Source organism: Diplotaxodon limnothrissa, linkage group LG13, assembly GCF_057381915.1.
Source record: "Diplotaxodon limnothrissa isolate DT_005_m linkage group LG13, D_limnothrissa_male_GT1.1, whole genome shotgun sequence".
NCBI classification, from domain to species: domain Eukaryota; kingdom Metazoa; phylum Chordata; class Actinopteri; order Cichliformes; family Cichlidae; genus Diplotaxodon; species Diplotaxodon limnothrissa.
This window is the reverse complement of record NC_140608.1, coordinates 22,313,259-22,328,370: the sequence shown is the minus strand read 5'-3', so window position 1 is coordinate 22,328,370 and position 15,112 is coordinate 22,313,259. Positions and strand designations below refer to the sequence as shown.

At 42.6% G+C, this 15,112-nt stretch overlaps 1 protein-coding gene across 2 annotated transcripts; it reads right to left on the bottom strand.

Moving 5' to 3' along the window:
• vwc2 (von Willebrand factor C domain containing 2) lies at nucleotides 1-14,297 on the bottom strand. 2 transcript variants are annotated; one of them, XM_085369525.1, is made up of 4 exons: nucleotides 13,656-14,297; nucleotides 12,129-12,258; nucleotides 1,264-1,375; nucleotides 92-152 (listed from the first exon to the last, which is right to left on the bottom strand). In XM_085369525.1, exons 1-4 carry the CDS (start codon nucleotides 14,295-14,297, stop codon nucleotides 92-94), a joined length of 945 nt encoding a protein of 314 aa, XP_085225651.1. The 2 variants fall into 2 exon arrangements, with proteins under 2 accessions (XP_085225652.1, XP_085225651.1); XM_085369526.1 differs by lacking the exon at nucleotides 1,264-1,375 and having other exon boundaries at nucleotides 1-152.
• Nucleotides 14,298-15,112: the final 815 nt, after the last annotated feature.

Genomic DNA, 15,112 nt, shown 5'->3' with positions numbered 1-15,112 from the left:
CTAGCTCCGCTGGCACTCGTTCTTACTGCAGGTGGCTTGACGCTCAATCTGCCACGTGCCTTCTTCGTATGTGCAGTAGCAGATTGTGCACTCATCGATCTTCACCTCTCGGCCAGCCGGTATCACCGCCGTGTCCGCGTAGCAGTTTGGCCCTGTAGGTGGTACAGACATAAAAGAAATAAATAAAGAGGAAAACAGGGCACGACAGACAACAGGGCTTTTTCAAATCTTTCACAGTGGAATTTCAAATTTAGCTCATCCATTTTTAATATGTTTCTTTTTGTGTTGTTGGCACAGTGTCACATTATCGAGGTCAGACTCACACTGAGAGCCCTGAAAAATGCGTGATTTGCTTTGTTCCTTTGATTTACAATGCTGTGGGACCTGTGCTGTGGTCAGATTAAACGAATACAAACTTGATGATAGTCAAGGGGATTGATTTATTGTTAAAATTCTGAAAATTCCTTTCATGTACGTGCAGAAGTCATTTTAAGGTTGCACTTGTCGGTTCTTTTTTGCCTTTTGAGCGGCCAAGGGCTCTGCTCGGTGTGAGGGGAACACGCAGTTCAAAGACCGAACACGACTGAAAGTCATGTTCTTTTGTGCTTCTCAGTGGATCTCAATCAGTTATAAATTCCTCAAATTCGCAGACACCTGTGTCAGCCGGCCTATTTATGAAATAGGATGGTAAACTGGTGCTTGACCTCCAGTTCATTTCAATTCCTGAATCTGGTGAGTGACATTAAGCATCAACATGAAGATACTTTCATTGTTTTCACTCACGTCTGGGAACATTTACTTTATGTAAAACCCTACATTCAAAAATTTCCCCGATATTTTGCTCAGTGCTGACATGACAGCATCACACGGTTGCTGTAGATCCATAACGTGAACCTCGTTTTCTACCACATCCCCAAGGTGCTCTGCCCGTGGAGGCCATTTGAGTACAGTGAACTCATTTGTGATGTTAAACAAACCAGTTTGAGATTATTTGAGCTTTGTCCTGCCAGAAGGAGCTATCGGAAGATGGACAGTGGTGAAGTAAAGAGATGGATAGGGTCAGCAACAATACTCAGGAAGGACGATGTCTTAAAATGATGCTCAAAGTGAGCCAAGAAAATATCCCTGACACCATTACCACCACCATCACCACCAGGCTGGACCTTTGCTGCTGTAGCCCATCAGCCACAAACTTTGATGTGCTGTCTGTTCAGAGATGTTCTTCTGCATACTACAGTTGTAACAAGCGGTTGTTTGACTCACTGTTGTCTTCCTATCAGCTCGAAGCATCTGACCATTGTCCTCTGGCACCAAAAAGTCGATTTCAACCAGAGAACTGCAGCTCGCTGTGTATTGTCTCTTCTCTGGGCATTCTCTGAAAACCATAGAGATGGCTGAGATGGGAAAATCCCAGCAGATCAACACTTTGTGAAATACTTACATCAGGCCACCTGGCACCAACAACCATGACTTTGCCACTCAGCAGGATGTCTTGACCATGTCTATATGCCTTAATGCATTGAGTTGTTCATTGGCGGATGAATTATTTGCATTGAAGAACTGAAAGGAGAGTATGTTTTAGAGTATATTTTTGCTAATGCCAGCATTGAGTGTTTTTGGTAAGGGGGATTATGAAAACATAATGTTAATGGCTAAAGACTAGAGAGGACACAGCCTAATGCCAGACAGTCAGTGCTCTGATGCAGTCCAGACCTATGCATCAGTTAGCTAGTCAGCTACAACCAACCAATTATCCCATACACTGACTGCATCAACCACCAACAGCACCGGAGTTTGTTCTCTGCATTCTGACGCTGCCAAATGTGCATGCTTAACAATTGCACTGATTTAACCCCGGCTATTTCCAGTACACAGAACACAGAGTTCCACTCAGGACAGAGCAACAGCTCTATTTCCACTGTGGTTTAGCTGGTGCTATTCTACAATACATCAGATATACTGTCACTCTTGCTGATGCAATCTGAATGCATTTTATACATTTAACATTCATATTTTTTAATTGTTTTCTAATGTTTCTAATGCAGTGTGCAATTCAAGCTGAAGTAGGTTGCTATTATGGAGGGCAAAGTTTCAGTATCATGTACAAATCATTATTTGGATGGGAATAAATATAAATTAGTCATAAAGGAGGACTGGCAGAATTGTTTGGCCATATAATTCAGCTTTTCACAAAGGCTGGTGACAGAAAACCTTTTGTGCAAAAGTACATTGTGCAATGAAGGCCAGTGGGACACATGCCAGTTTGAAAGTGGGGCAGGACTTCAGTTATTGTTAAACTGCTAATTTTAGATGTTATATCTGTTGCATTGACCAGATGGAGTTCAGTGCAGTTGGTTGTCTTTTGGTTTTTTGGGTTGTTTTTTTTTTGTTTTTGTTTTTTTATTCTGCTTTAAGACAGTTTTGTGACATCCAGGAGAAGCTGAAAGCAGTCAGTCAAAGAAAAGAATGAATTTGCTGCTCATCAGTTCATTTCTCTCAGTGGAAAATGGGCTCTCTCGTCTGGGCTTTTCATTGACTGTTTCCCAAAATAGTGTTCTGTTATGGGAATATAAGAGGCCCGGAAAAAAATAATGGCTACAGAAGCATCAAGAATTTGCTAACACCCTTTCTAGAGTCGTTTCTGATGGCAAGGAAATGAAAGGCTTTTCACATTTACCTTTATGATCTCAGGCTTGCGCTTCTCTTAAAGGTGGAATTTATGCAGCTTCCACTCTGCCATCTATCATCAACCGGCTTTGAATCCACTTAAAATACACATTCCTGGGAAATCATTACAATGTTCTTCAGACTACTGATTGACCACTTATGGTTTAAGCAGAACAGCCCTTTGATTCAGACCCAGCTCCCATCAGGATAAAGATTACACTGAATTCTCAACAACCTGAATCAAACGATTATCTCATCCACTGTCATATTCTGAAATTAAGGCATTCAACTGAATCCTGTCTTTTATTTTTGTATGGTTTGCACATGAGAGGTATTCAATTACATTTCTTTCCACGCTCCTTAGATTGGCTAAACCACAAGCACTGTAAAGCATATGTCTGGCTGAAGGCAGCTGCTCTCCTCTGCAACTTCAAGGCTGGACTGTGAATTGTGCATAAAAACAAATTAAGCACTGTTACACAGTGGTTTAATATGGTTTTTGAAGTGCACCCCAAGGGACTGCATCTTTTTTTTCTTCTTTTTTTTAACTATTTTGCAGGAAATTGGCTCTCGCTAATGGAAATTTTGATGTTAGGTAGTGGTTGTTAAGACCTGAACAACTAGCCGAGAGAGTCAACAGAGGAAATAAAAGCTGTAGTCCAACTCATTTTGGTGCTTCTTCCCATCTGGCAACACTGGAGTGTACAAAGAAATCTACTTGCCATGCTTACAATACAAAAACACAAGTGTCCTCCTCCTATCGGACAGAATTACCTTCTTTTGGTCCTAAAGTGTAATGGGAATGTTTTTGTCTAGTGAATGTGCCCGTGTCCTCGACTAGTGGCTGCAGAAAAAGTGCTCATAAATCATCCATTATCTCTCCAGCCGCACGGCAAAATATAAACACTGCGGGAATTGCTTCCACAACAACAGGTGTAGCATAACAATGGCTATTTCCCTTACACTAACAAGGTCTTGAGCCACTCTGTTGTATAATTAAGATGCTGATAAATGGGGAGTCTTTCAGCTGCAGCCACCGCGTTTGATTGGACGCAGCGCCCAGAAGGAGCGAGCCTGCGCATCAATCAATGTGAACAGTTTACCGAGGCCTGTCAAAATGTCAACCCCAACACGTTTATAAGTCTGTACATGAACGCGCGTGCGCGCACGCTATCTGAATAACAACTCATCCTGTGGCCCGGGCTGCTGTCGCTACTGATTCATCATCATTAGTAGCATTTAAAGCACTGAGTCTCCAGTAAGGGGATGCATATGTCAAGGGTGTACTAGGAGAGAGGGGGGAAAATGCGAAAAATAATCTCCCACTTCGCGGCATTAATCAAAAGCACTTCCTTCGTGGAGCCGGGATTAAAGCCCGTCATTGACAGTTGCATGACACTCATTTGTGTTAATTAATGCATGGATTTAGCCCTGCTGTGCTTACTCATTCCTCTCACCCTATTATTCTGCCATTCATATCACACCACCTTTTTGTCATTGTTTCATTAATATAATATAATGTATCCCCATCTCTCCGTCACTCACTGTGGCAAAAAAAAAGGGTTTTATGGGCACATCAGGCTTCACAAGAGCTTTTGAAAAACACCCGAAGAGGCAGAGACAAATGGACTGTGCATGTGCATGAACAGTTGGACCCAAACTGTCAGTGCAGCGTGTTAGAAGTTGGCATGGGAAGCATGTGAAAGAGATAGCCATTAGCACCTGTGGCTTTTGGCTCTGTAACTGCGCCAGATAATGGATGGAGAAACGAGGACACATCCTGATGATCGCACCCCTTAATTCTGACATGTTAAAAACAGCCGCATTATAAGGTAATGGAAAGAGAAGAATAGCCGAAATCACTCATCTTAATGCATTTCTTGGGTACATTTGCATTATAAATGCAGAATAAAAACGAGGCTGCTTTGTAAGGGCAGAAAGACTTTGCAGGGATTTCACAACAATATGAATAATTTCTTTCAGAGATGCTCGGTGAGACTGGTTTTCTAAGTAACCGCCTCGCTTAGAGAGCCGCTGACTCTTTGGTTTTGTGGGAGTGGCACCTTGCGTGAAGGTTCGCGTACGCGCACAGATGATCTTTGCAGCCAAGCTATGCAGCTGCACTCGAGCAGCTCGACTGTCGTGACCAATGTCCTTTAAAGAAAGGAGCCTCGAGAGCCATCACAGCAGTGTCCAGGTGACAGTCTTTGCTGCAAGACCTTCATTTACATAATCCTTTAAAAAAAAAACAGCGTGTTTAAAGGTCTGGCATCAGGCCTAGAACATGTTTTTGTATCGTTTTGTTCCTCTATGGGGTTTTTTCCTGTACTGAGAATGTATTTTCAAGTCACATTAAAATGGACTTTTATTCAGGAGAAAATGTAGAAAATAACACTTAACAAGCAGACCAAAGCTGAAAAGCATTCAGTGACCCAGTAGTACTATAATGCGACTAACTATTATCGTCATTATTGCGACCTTTCGCTATTGTAATAACTCAAAGTCCAGTAATGGGAAAGAAAATGGCCTTTAAATAATAAAAATGTTGTGGTCCAGCAAAAAAAATTAAACAAAAAGGGGGGGAAAGAAAAAACTAAACCTTTTGTGAATTGATTAGCTTATTAGAGCAGATGCAAAATGCCCTGCATGTAATTCCACGTTTGCCTAAAAAATTAAACCAGTGCATGCATTAATCTTGATTTCCTCATGACATTATTTATAACAACAAATACTACCCATAAAGTCTGTTGCTGGATGTCATTTTGTTTGTCGTGTAATAAGGAAAGCTTTGGATTCCTCTGCACATACGAGGCTCTAATAAATGCCACACTCTGTAGGGTAAAACTTAGAGGTCACTGCTACCTTCCAAGTAGCCTTGCCAAGACTAAAAACATAAGCGTTAGTGTGTATGTTAGACTGGTATCGGTAGTAGTCTTGTGTCCTTTCCAAACGTGAGGAGTATGCCATTAGCTTTATTATCATGTGAGGTTACAGGTTACGTTAGAAAATTATCTGGAACAGCCACAGCGTGGGAGCCAATGTGTGAAATTAGAATAATGTTCTCATGCTCGTCATTCGGTTTGGGAAAGTTCACACTCCAGCAAGTGCAGCTAGATTGGTGTTAGATACTCCAACTCATCAGGTATTCCCCATTTTTTAAATTCTTTCTCATGTAACAGAAAAAAGGAAACATCGACCGATAAGTTTCTCATTACGGTTTAATTTACTTTTCCCTTTTTTCAAAATAAAAAAAAAATCTTGGATGAACAGTTTCAGCCTCACTTATTTTTTTTTACCCTCATATGATGTGTGTGCATATTTCATACACTTACAGTAGCTTTCTCCAAGAGCCTGCTTTTACTTTCTTCCGCGAGAAATCCATCGCTGTACATGCTGAAATGCTACTGGAATTTCAATGATAAATTAGTCACAGTTATTACTGTAAGCTACATTATGGTGTGAGAAGTGTTTGATAAGTGTACCAACATTAGCCTAAGGGGCTTAGCAAACAGTCAGTAATGAAGCAGCATTATTTTTGCATTCATTGACTGAAACTAGCTCTGTCAGCTGCACTGGTCCCTATCTGTGGCATCAGGGTGAAATGGGGGATGCTTTAAATGGACAAACCAGACCATTTTATATCCATACAAACAATTTCCCTTTTGACTCATGTGTTTTTTGATGTCTGTTTTTTTAAAAGGCCCGTCTATGAATCATGCCTTTCTTAGTTTAAATGAGCCCGTATCCCTCTTGGCAACCAGGCTACCGTGTCTCGTGCTGCTCTATTTGAAGTGATTTTGGCTCCGGTTCATACTGTTTATCACACCCCCCCCTTCCAGATTAGTGTTGACCCTAATGTCTGAGTCTTGGAGAGCACCACTTGTTTCCTCGTGCGTTGCCAAGGCAATACCCTGCAAGAGCAAAGGACAAGAGGGAGGGGAGCCACGGCTGAGGTGCAGATGAGAGCGACTTCTCCTGCATTGATTTTTTTTTTCCTCTAAGCGTTCTTCAAAAGCAGATGCAGTGAGAGAAATCTGAATCTGCAAGAACGGAAAGCGCCACGTCTTTACCAATATGTCCAAGAAAAGGAAAGCAACACGTCAAAACATATTGGCAGGAGGAAAAAAACTAAAAAAGGGAGAAAAAAGACAGACTCCAGCTTAGAGTATAGAAAACATGTTTTCCCCCTTCAGCTCGCATTGACTAGATGTTCTTTGCATGAATCGATGCTGTTTAATTAAACTTTATGGCATAGAGCGAATGATGGTCACAAACTTTTGAGGGCTATGAGACCATTTAATTGCAATATGTTCCACTGCTTTAAGATAATGAGTGAAAAATGATGAGAACCTGCCCCCATTCACAGCTGTTCTTTGATATTCATGAACAAATGTCTGGGGTGGATGTTAGTGATACCTCTTACTTTCATCTTCCTCCCCTGGCTCTTCCCCGAGTGTCTCCTAGCATACAGGGTGAATAACACATCTGAGGCAGGGTGCTCTGCCATAAGCATTGATTTTGCATGCCTGAAAAGGCCAAGATAATGCCTGTGCATAATTGATGAACTTATCAAACATTGAAATACCTCGTTGTATTTTTATCAATAGTGAGGAAAATGGTAAAGAGGCGAAGTGGCTGTTTGCTGGGGAATGAAGGTAAAAGACAGGAGGGATTACTTGTTGAACGAGAAACCACATCTGAGGGTGTTTTTATCTCTACAGATTTTAATCTTTCTTTCATTTTCACTTCTCTTCGGTGCTTTTTTTAAAAAAAACAAAAAAACTTTCCTGTGCACACTACCAGCCTCCTTCCCCGTTTGGTGTCATCTGGGTGAGTGTTTAATTCTTTCTCATTAATGAGCCCGAGCTTTGATGTGACACATCGGATGCACCGCGGAACCTGGGAGGTCTTAACATCTGCCCACAACTCAAACAACATCTGTAGACAAGACAAACAACAGAACCAGAGGAGGAACTCTCCGTCGACGACCTCTACCATCCCCCTCCCCCCCCGCCGCCCCCTTCTTTTTTTTTTCTTCCTTTTTACATCATCTGTATTTTATCACGGAGCCACCTCTTCGGCGCTGTCTCATATCGAGTGCTGCATGATCAACAGCGACAAGATGGGAGCTGACAATCGATGATCCTCGTCATCTAAATGATGGCGCCTGCAATACCTGGCTAAGAAGCATCATGAATAAAAGACAAAGTGAAATCCGATGGATAATCGTTTTGATATTGAGAGGAGCTGAAGGGAAGATCAGTGGTGTCATTTGGAGTGATGTCTCATTTACTTCTGTTTACATCTAATTAGTATAGCCTCCAATTATTTAATAAGATGTCCCCCAGTTAATTTTTCACATTTTTATTGTTCTTTGTTGTCAAGTCCAATTAAGTCCACAAAGAGATGCATCTTTTGGGGGTATTTTTGTATTAGTTCCTGACAGAGATCTTAGTTTTCTGGGAGCGGATGGCGTAGCGCGCAGAGTCAGACTTTCACAAAAGATATCTGGTGTTTGTTTGTCGAGTGCTCACGCCTCCTGTTTGCACAGCCGCAACCCCGTCAGCCGTGGTCGCAAAATCACGAGCCAAAAATGATTCCCCGTCCAATAAGAAGTTGTTAAACACACACTGATACCAGACTCTCGATTCTGTGTCAATTAACACTTTGGGCTCTAATGTTCACAGCTATCGTGAACATGCGAAAACACCAGCAGGAGGCAGAGCAAAAGTGAGGAAGGAAGTGTAAATTATTGGCACGATCCTAAAAATACATAAAAAGTGTACCTGCTAGAGTTAAAAACAAAAAAAGCACAGCAGCCCGACTGCTGCACAAATGAGGCGTAAATGTTGCCAAAGCCTATTTCTGTATTCTCATAAATATCACTGTGCTCCTGTAGATTATGCTCCCTAAAGGAGTTTGAGAGCAGGCTGACAGACGCTGCATGACGATGACGAGGCTTCTACTTTTAGCTAAATGTCATAAAGGTATATGCATGGAAACAAGTATTTGAGACAAGTTTAAAAGAGCACTCTGGTCATTTAGTCCTTCACTTCACTATATTAAGGAACACAGACAGGAAAGTCCAGATTTCCATAATGGAACTGAGCAGAGTCTCATTGCGCCCAAAAGTGGAGGAAGCAATTTTGGGTTCTCATGTTTCTTTGCAGATTCAATTCAGTTTCTAGTTAAACAACATAACGAGTGGCTTTACGCAGCCGACAAATGGTTTGGACATTCATGATGAATGAATCACTGAATCATCGGTACAAAAGCAACGACCTTTGATCGTAAAACGACTGGTGGGAGAAATCACTGGTCGCATTTCGAGACGAAACATCCAGTCACTAAGCTGAAAATTGAGCATCATCATCGTCAGAGCTAAACATAACAGTGTTTGTTAAAAACAGATCGCTCTGAACTTTTGGCCAATTTGGGTGTAATTCAGAATATATGGTGCACAAGTGTAACCAGATTTCCAGCTGAGCACACAAATAATTGTAATGTTAAATCAAGCAGCAGGCTCCTGTGTTTCTCTGTGGAAGCACACCGAGGGCTTCATTAACGTTTTTAAGAGTGGAGAAATAATGCTTCCAGAACCAGCAGGTACTCCCCCACTGGAAAACTCTTAAATATGGTTAAAAAAAAACAAATTTCCCCCAAGTTAAAGGGCAACAGACTACACATAAAAGATGCACTTAGCTGCCCATCAATCACTGTTTGCAGATTAGACTAGTGTTTCAAAGATATCACTTTCTTTTGGAAGTTATAAGTGAAAAAGGTGTTCTTTAACACCATTTAGCTTGGTTTGCAAGCTGCATGCATAATTGTACATGTGAAATACATCAGTACAGAATCACAGTCAAAAAAACAAACCAAAAAAACTGGAGCACAGACATCTTGGACGGTCTGTTGGTATAATTAACCACACAACAAGCCGTATTATTTGTCAGATAATTACAGATCAAGAGGTCCAGTAGAGTGCCTCCAATTAGCCGAGGTGATGTCTAGCAGCAACACTGCGTGTGCGTGGGTCCGCGCACACGTACCACTCAAATCAGTCACGCCTTTAAACATATATAACTTTCAAAGTTAGACATTTGAGCTGATAGCATTAACTTTAAGGAGCATGGGTGTTTCCTGGACTTTTTAAAATGGTGTGTCACGGGGTTACGAACAAGACATAAATCACAATATGCAAATAACTGTGAGCAGACCTCCTGCCTCCATAAACATGCATGAGGAGATGCAGCTGTCCATAAGAAAAGAGCACAACTGCAAACCAAATGCAGTCTGGTTACAATCATAAATATGTTTTATTTCATTGTTGGGTAGAAGAAAAAATAATCTCACATCAGGAAACAACGGGCAGCCATTAAAAAAAACCTGTTATATCACCTCTATTATTAGCACTTTTATTGCATTTTGTTATTCAATATTGACAATGATGTATTGAGCAGAACAAGTTTGTTTTCCCCCATAAAAAAGGATTCCCAGTCCTTCTTGTACCCTCTATAATTTCCGGCAATGGCTGCATTGAGGAAACAGCATCAGCCTTGCCCCTGACAAAGAGCGAAACTTCTACACTGGCTTCATTTTTCAGCTCTAGAGGGTGTCAGTTGGCTAAAATATAAAATCTCCCAGCCCAAGCTGAGATTAACTTGATGATGTTATTAGGGTCATCAATTTAGGAAGCTCTAACAACGCCACAGAAGACGTGCCCTACTGTTTTTGCAGGCTGAGTAGTTAACACTTTTAACCACACAATCCCCATGGGCTACAGTATTCCTCGCGACGGTATTAGCTGTGGCCAGATAACGTGTCATCCCTTGCATAGCAAGCCGCATTCATTGAAAGGTAATGTGTGGTAATCTTATGGTAATAGGGACTGACGTCAACCTAAAACTGAAAATCCTTATCGGGTGAACGAGCACGTGGATTTGGGGATACTTGAGAATACAAATGCCCGCTCTCTTCAATCTGCCACATCTCTGTGCATACTGTACGGGATCTACATTCGTCTCCTGGACTGCCGTGCCTACAAATGTGGCCCAGCTAATCCACTGGGCATTTCACAGGGGGGAAATTATGGAGCACTGCCCAAAACTGCCCAAAAAGCACTCTCAGCATGATCAATATGTGCATATATATAAAATGTGGGTGTCCAGCAAAAATAAATAAATAAATAAATAAATATGGAAGAACAAAGGACCAACATGTACTCCCCAAGATTACAGCAGCCAAATATTAATAAAGCGAGCGACGCTCTATGACTACCAATCTTTTTCAACTTGCTACCACTGGAAGGTTGTGAGACAGGCTTCTCATTTGAGCGGGACGATCTCTGATTGATGACTAGTCATGAACATTCATTACATGCAAATTCTAATGTCTATAATACTTCCAGAGTTTAAAATGATACATGACTAATGCTAATGTGATATTCTGGGTGCAATGATAATGAACCGATGGCAGACATATGCTGAAGAAGAGGTGTTTTTGTGCGTGTGTGTGTTTTGTTCATTTAAGCCAAATTCATTCATCATCATCTGATCATCTGTTTCAAATCGACTTCTAATTTTCCCATTTGGCATTTAATGTGTAAAAAGTTCCAACAGACGCGCGGAAAATCAAAATATCTCACTTGCAGTTTTACCCGGAAAAAAAAAGAGACACTACCAGCAGCGCTTGTCACCTTGTAAGCGGTTCATACAGACGAAGCACTTTCACATGCAGCGGGTTCTGTTTTCCACATGCAGATTGTTTGCTCTTGTTTATAGCAGACAGCCTGCGCCGCTTTAAGATTCCAAGTCAGAGATACATATCGCAAGTCATCATTCTTCTTGCTGAAGGAAGCAATGTTGCTGACATTGCCATGTTGCATTAGAGTCACGCCAAGAAAACAAGGGGGCATAATCTAGGACATGCTGTCTGGAATCATCGGAAACAACTTCATATAATCGACTCTGAGCTGCAGAATTCCTTCTTCTCAGGCAGGCCGAAGCTCTCAAACCAACGGGATCATAAACTCCACCCCAACAGCAGCAGAAGCAGCAAAAAATGCAAGCGTATCTCAAATCTCAGTACCAGACAGTAGACGGATTTGGAACATATGCTACAGAATCAATCAAACGACTCTCGAAATGACATTAAGAATGACGCAGAGAAAAAAGTAATATTTACACAAAAACAGGCCACGACTCAGAGCTAATTAGCCATATTTTTTTGCCGTGACTTCATTTAAACAGATTTGATCCGATGTGGCAAGATACTGCACACACTGTAGTGCAGCATGCTGCCTGCTTTGCGTCAGCGAAATGATGCTTTGCTACCTCGCTACTCCTGTTGTGGTGCCCTTGAGCAAAAACTGGCACTAGTGGGGCTTTCATGCCAATGCCACTGGGATACCAACTGCACTGGAATGAACTGGCTTGTTGAAAGAAATCATCATCTCCACTCACCACCCTTGCAGATGGGACAGCACTGATCCGGCTCGTACTCCGGGTCCACGCACTCCGTCTGTGGGCAGGCTGCCACAGAGCACAGCACCTCTCCGCTCGGCTCACACCTGCACTTCTCACACGGAGACACCTGATAGCAGAGAAAAAAAACATCAATTAACGCTCTTACAAACAGTTCATCACATGCACAAGTAAACACAGGTGACATAAACTCCTCCCATATTAATTGATTTCTTGCCATCTTTGTCTAAGATTCATTTATTTCATGTCTGTTTAGCCAATTGTCTGCCTTTCTGCAGCTCTCTCTGTCTCTCAAACACACACAACCTGCACACACAAAACACGCCTGCCTGTCTGCCTCCTTTAAAGACTGTGTGCACTCAGTGTCACAAAGCCACATCTATAGGGAAGCCCCATCTTTCTCAACTTCATTGCCAATGAATGCCTCATTTTAGAAAGGGCTGAGTCGAGAATTGAACTTCACAATCGAATCAGGGGGATATGGAGAAATCAATAGGAATGGGAAACAAGAAGGAAGATGCTTCCAATTTTCTCGCCGCGTGATCAGAGTCAGGAATTACTGAGTTATCCGAGCGTTCCTGTATATCTCAAAGTACAGCAAATGTAGCACAAAGGCAGAGCGCACTTTGAATTACATTTAGCCTGCAGCCTACAGTGTCCATGCAAAGCTCAGTTTAGCAGCTGCATGTATAAAGTCATATACATGTAGTCTTAACAAGAGAGCAAAGGTTAATTCCAGCATTGCTGTAGATTGCAGAGGCTTGCGCCTCCGCATGGCACTCCACTGTGAAAATGGAGTGAGGTAGCACTTAGCACAATGCCCCAGAATGCAGCAATCAAGCATTAAAACCTGCCTGTTGCTTAGTTTCAAAGCACCCCCTCTTCACACAGCAGAAAGGCTGATGTATGCGGCTAGTGGCAGTAGAGGCTTTCTGTAGATTTGGCTCAGCAGAGAGCTGTCGGCAACAACATGAGTTAGAGGAAGACATCCCATATTAGCCCCAACCACCTGGTGAGACACTATCCATTATAAATAGGAGCATTAGGCGCTGATAAATGAGACCTAACGCTGAGACTGTGGTGCAGTCCTGAGCTGAACCTTTCAAAGTGGTGTCAGAAGATAAAACAACCATCTCACCAGTGTATTTCTTCTTCCTCAAACACCCACATGCAGCAGTGTGCTGCGCTGTGCTGTTGTAACACTACTATAACTGTAACTTTTATCATGTGTATCAACAAACTAAATATGGAAACACTCTGCTGAAGCTGCACTGCTAAATTCAGCCTCCAGTAACATTGTGCAGAGGAGAAAAAAAGGGAAATAAAAGACAAGTGCTGACCTTTGCCATTATAAATTTGCCTGCCTGCTTGCATGCTGCAAGGCGAGGTAACTAGCTCCTGTGTAGTGCCTGTGATAAACTCCACTCATGGCGAGGGAGTGTTCTGTCAGCACTTCTTTCAAGTTGGAGCATGTCAAAAATGAGTGAATGCAGTTAATGGGCTCACCTTAAACTCTTCTAGCGAAGCATAGATCTTGCCCCGAAACTCACAGTAGTTCTTTTTCTCCTTGCACTGCGGGCAGCACTGGCTAGTGTCCACTTTGATGCAGCGAGGGTGGACCTTGGGACATTCTGGCTTGGAGCACAGAGGGCCTTCATCTGTGCAGAGGCAAGGGCACGTTGAAGGGCCCGGGGTGAACTGCTCGCCGATGGCAAAAACAAAGCCGCTCTCATCCATGCAGCCTTTCCCCCTGTAGTCTGGGTACGCGTACTCATCGATGGCGTCCAGGGAGAGGGTGACGTCACTGGTCGGAGCTTCGTCTATTTGGTTCAGGCTGTCCTGTTCGCTCCACAGCTCCTGGGAATTCTCGCCTTTAGATCCTCGCGCCTGAGAGCTGAGGTTTGACCTGGCAGTCCTGTTGGGCCCTACAGCATTGATTTCCTGCGGCTGTTCCTGGGCCATGTATCCCAGCGGCTCCTCTGCAGTCTGCTTGTCCTGATGTTTGTCCTCCCTAGCTTGGGTCAACACCCTTTCCAGACGCTCTTGGCTCACCGGTAAGGTCGCGATAGGATTACACAGAGCGCCGCTCATCATCAGGAACCCAAGAACAAAGAGAACTTCTGCTGTCATGGCAACGGAGTGCAGCATCTCTCCCCACCACCAGCGAGGTGGGAAAACACCTTGGCTCACATAACACACTTCACATCTCAGGTGTGAGCCAGTCCATCTGGAAAGAGAAAATTAAACTGGGGTTATGTGCTCGGCATTTTGTCACTTTTTATCCAAGGTGTGGCTTTTGTCTCATTTAGCCTCGAGAACAGGGCAAGAAATTCACTTCAGAGCACTGCTTCATCATGTCTGTCGAACACCCCGCCGAGTGTGATGCAAGCCTGCAGGATCAGTGAATTGGATCATCAGGACAGGGAGCATTCATGGGGCCGTTGTAGGAAATCGATGCTGCTTCATACTGTAACACTTCCCTGCATCAATCGGGCTCAGCGGTGATAAAGTAAAAGAAAAATGGTCAAAAAAACCTCCAACAACTTGAATCTCGTAAGCTCGTAAGCTCTTAGGGAGAATCAGGATCAATGTCTAGATTTTTTTTCTTAAATGAATCCCAGTCAGCTGTACAAAGGGAAGATTTGATTTGAAAATAGAACATAATATCAGTCTGGAAAGACAAATTTCCTTTGCTAGAGCTGACTGCAGTGGCCAGCTTTTGCAAAGAGGAGCATTAAAAGTTTCCCTCTAAAGCTCTGTCTCTCTGTTTTTTGTTTTTAAATCAGAAGTAGAAGCACATCTCTTTCCTTATAGTTTTCAGCACTGCCAGGAGTCAATATACAACAGCTGAAGTTAAGGAAAATCCCAGGATCAACTGCTGACGCTGCACACACTGCAAATTTCTGAAAAGCTGTAGTCAATGTTTTTGTTTTTGTCTCCTGCTTAACTTGATTTACCGCACC

Bases quoted from the DNA above. Each gene is read 5' to 3' on its own strand.
- vwc2 (XM_085369525.1), bottom strand. From the start codon at position 14,297: ATGCTGCACTCCGTTGCCATGACAGCAGAAGTTCTCTTTGTTCTTGGG. The intron at 1,376-12,128 runs GTGAGTGGAGAT...TATGGTTTTCAG, and splicing joins CTGTCCCATCTGCAAGGGTG to AGAATGCCCAGAGAAGAGAC. The intron at 153-1,263 runs GTGAGTCAAACA...TACCACCTACAG, and splicing joins GAGCTGATAGGAAGACAACA to GGCCAAACTGCTACGCGGAC.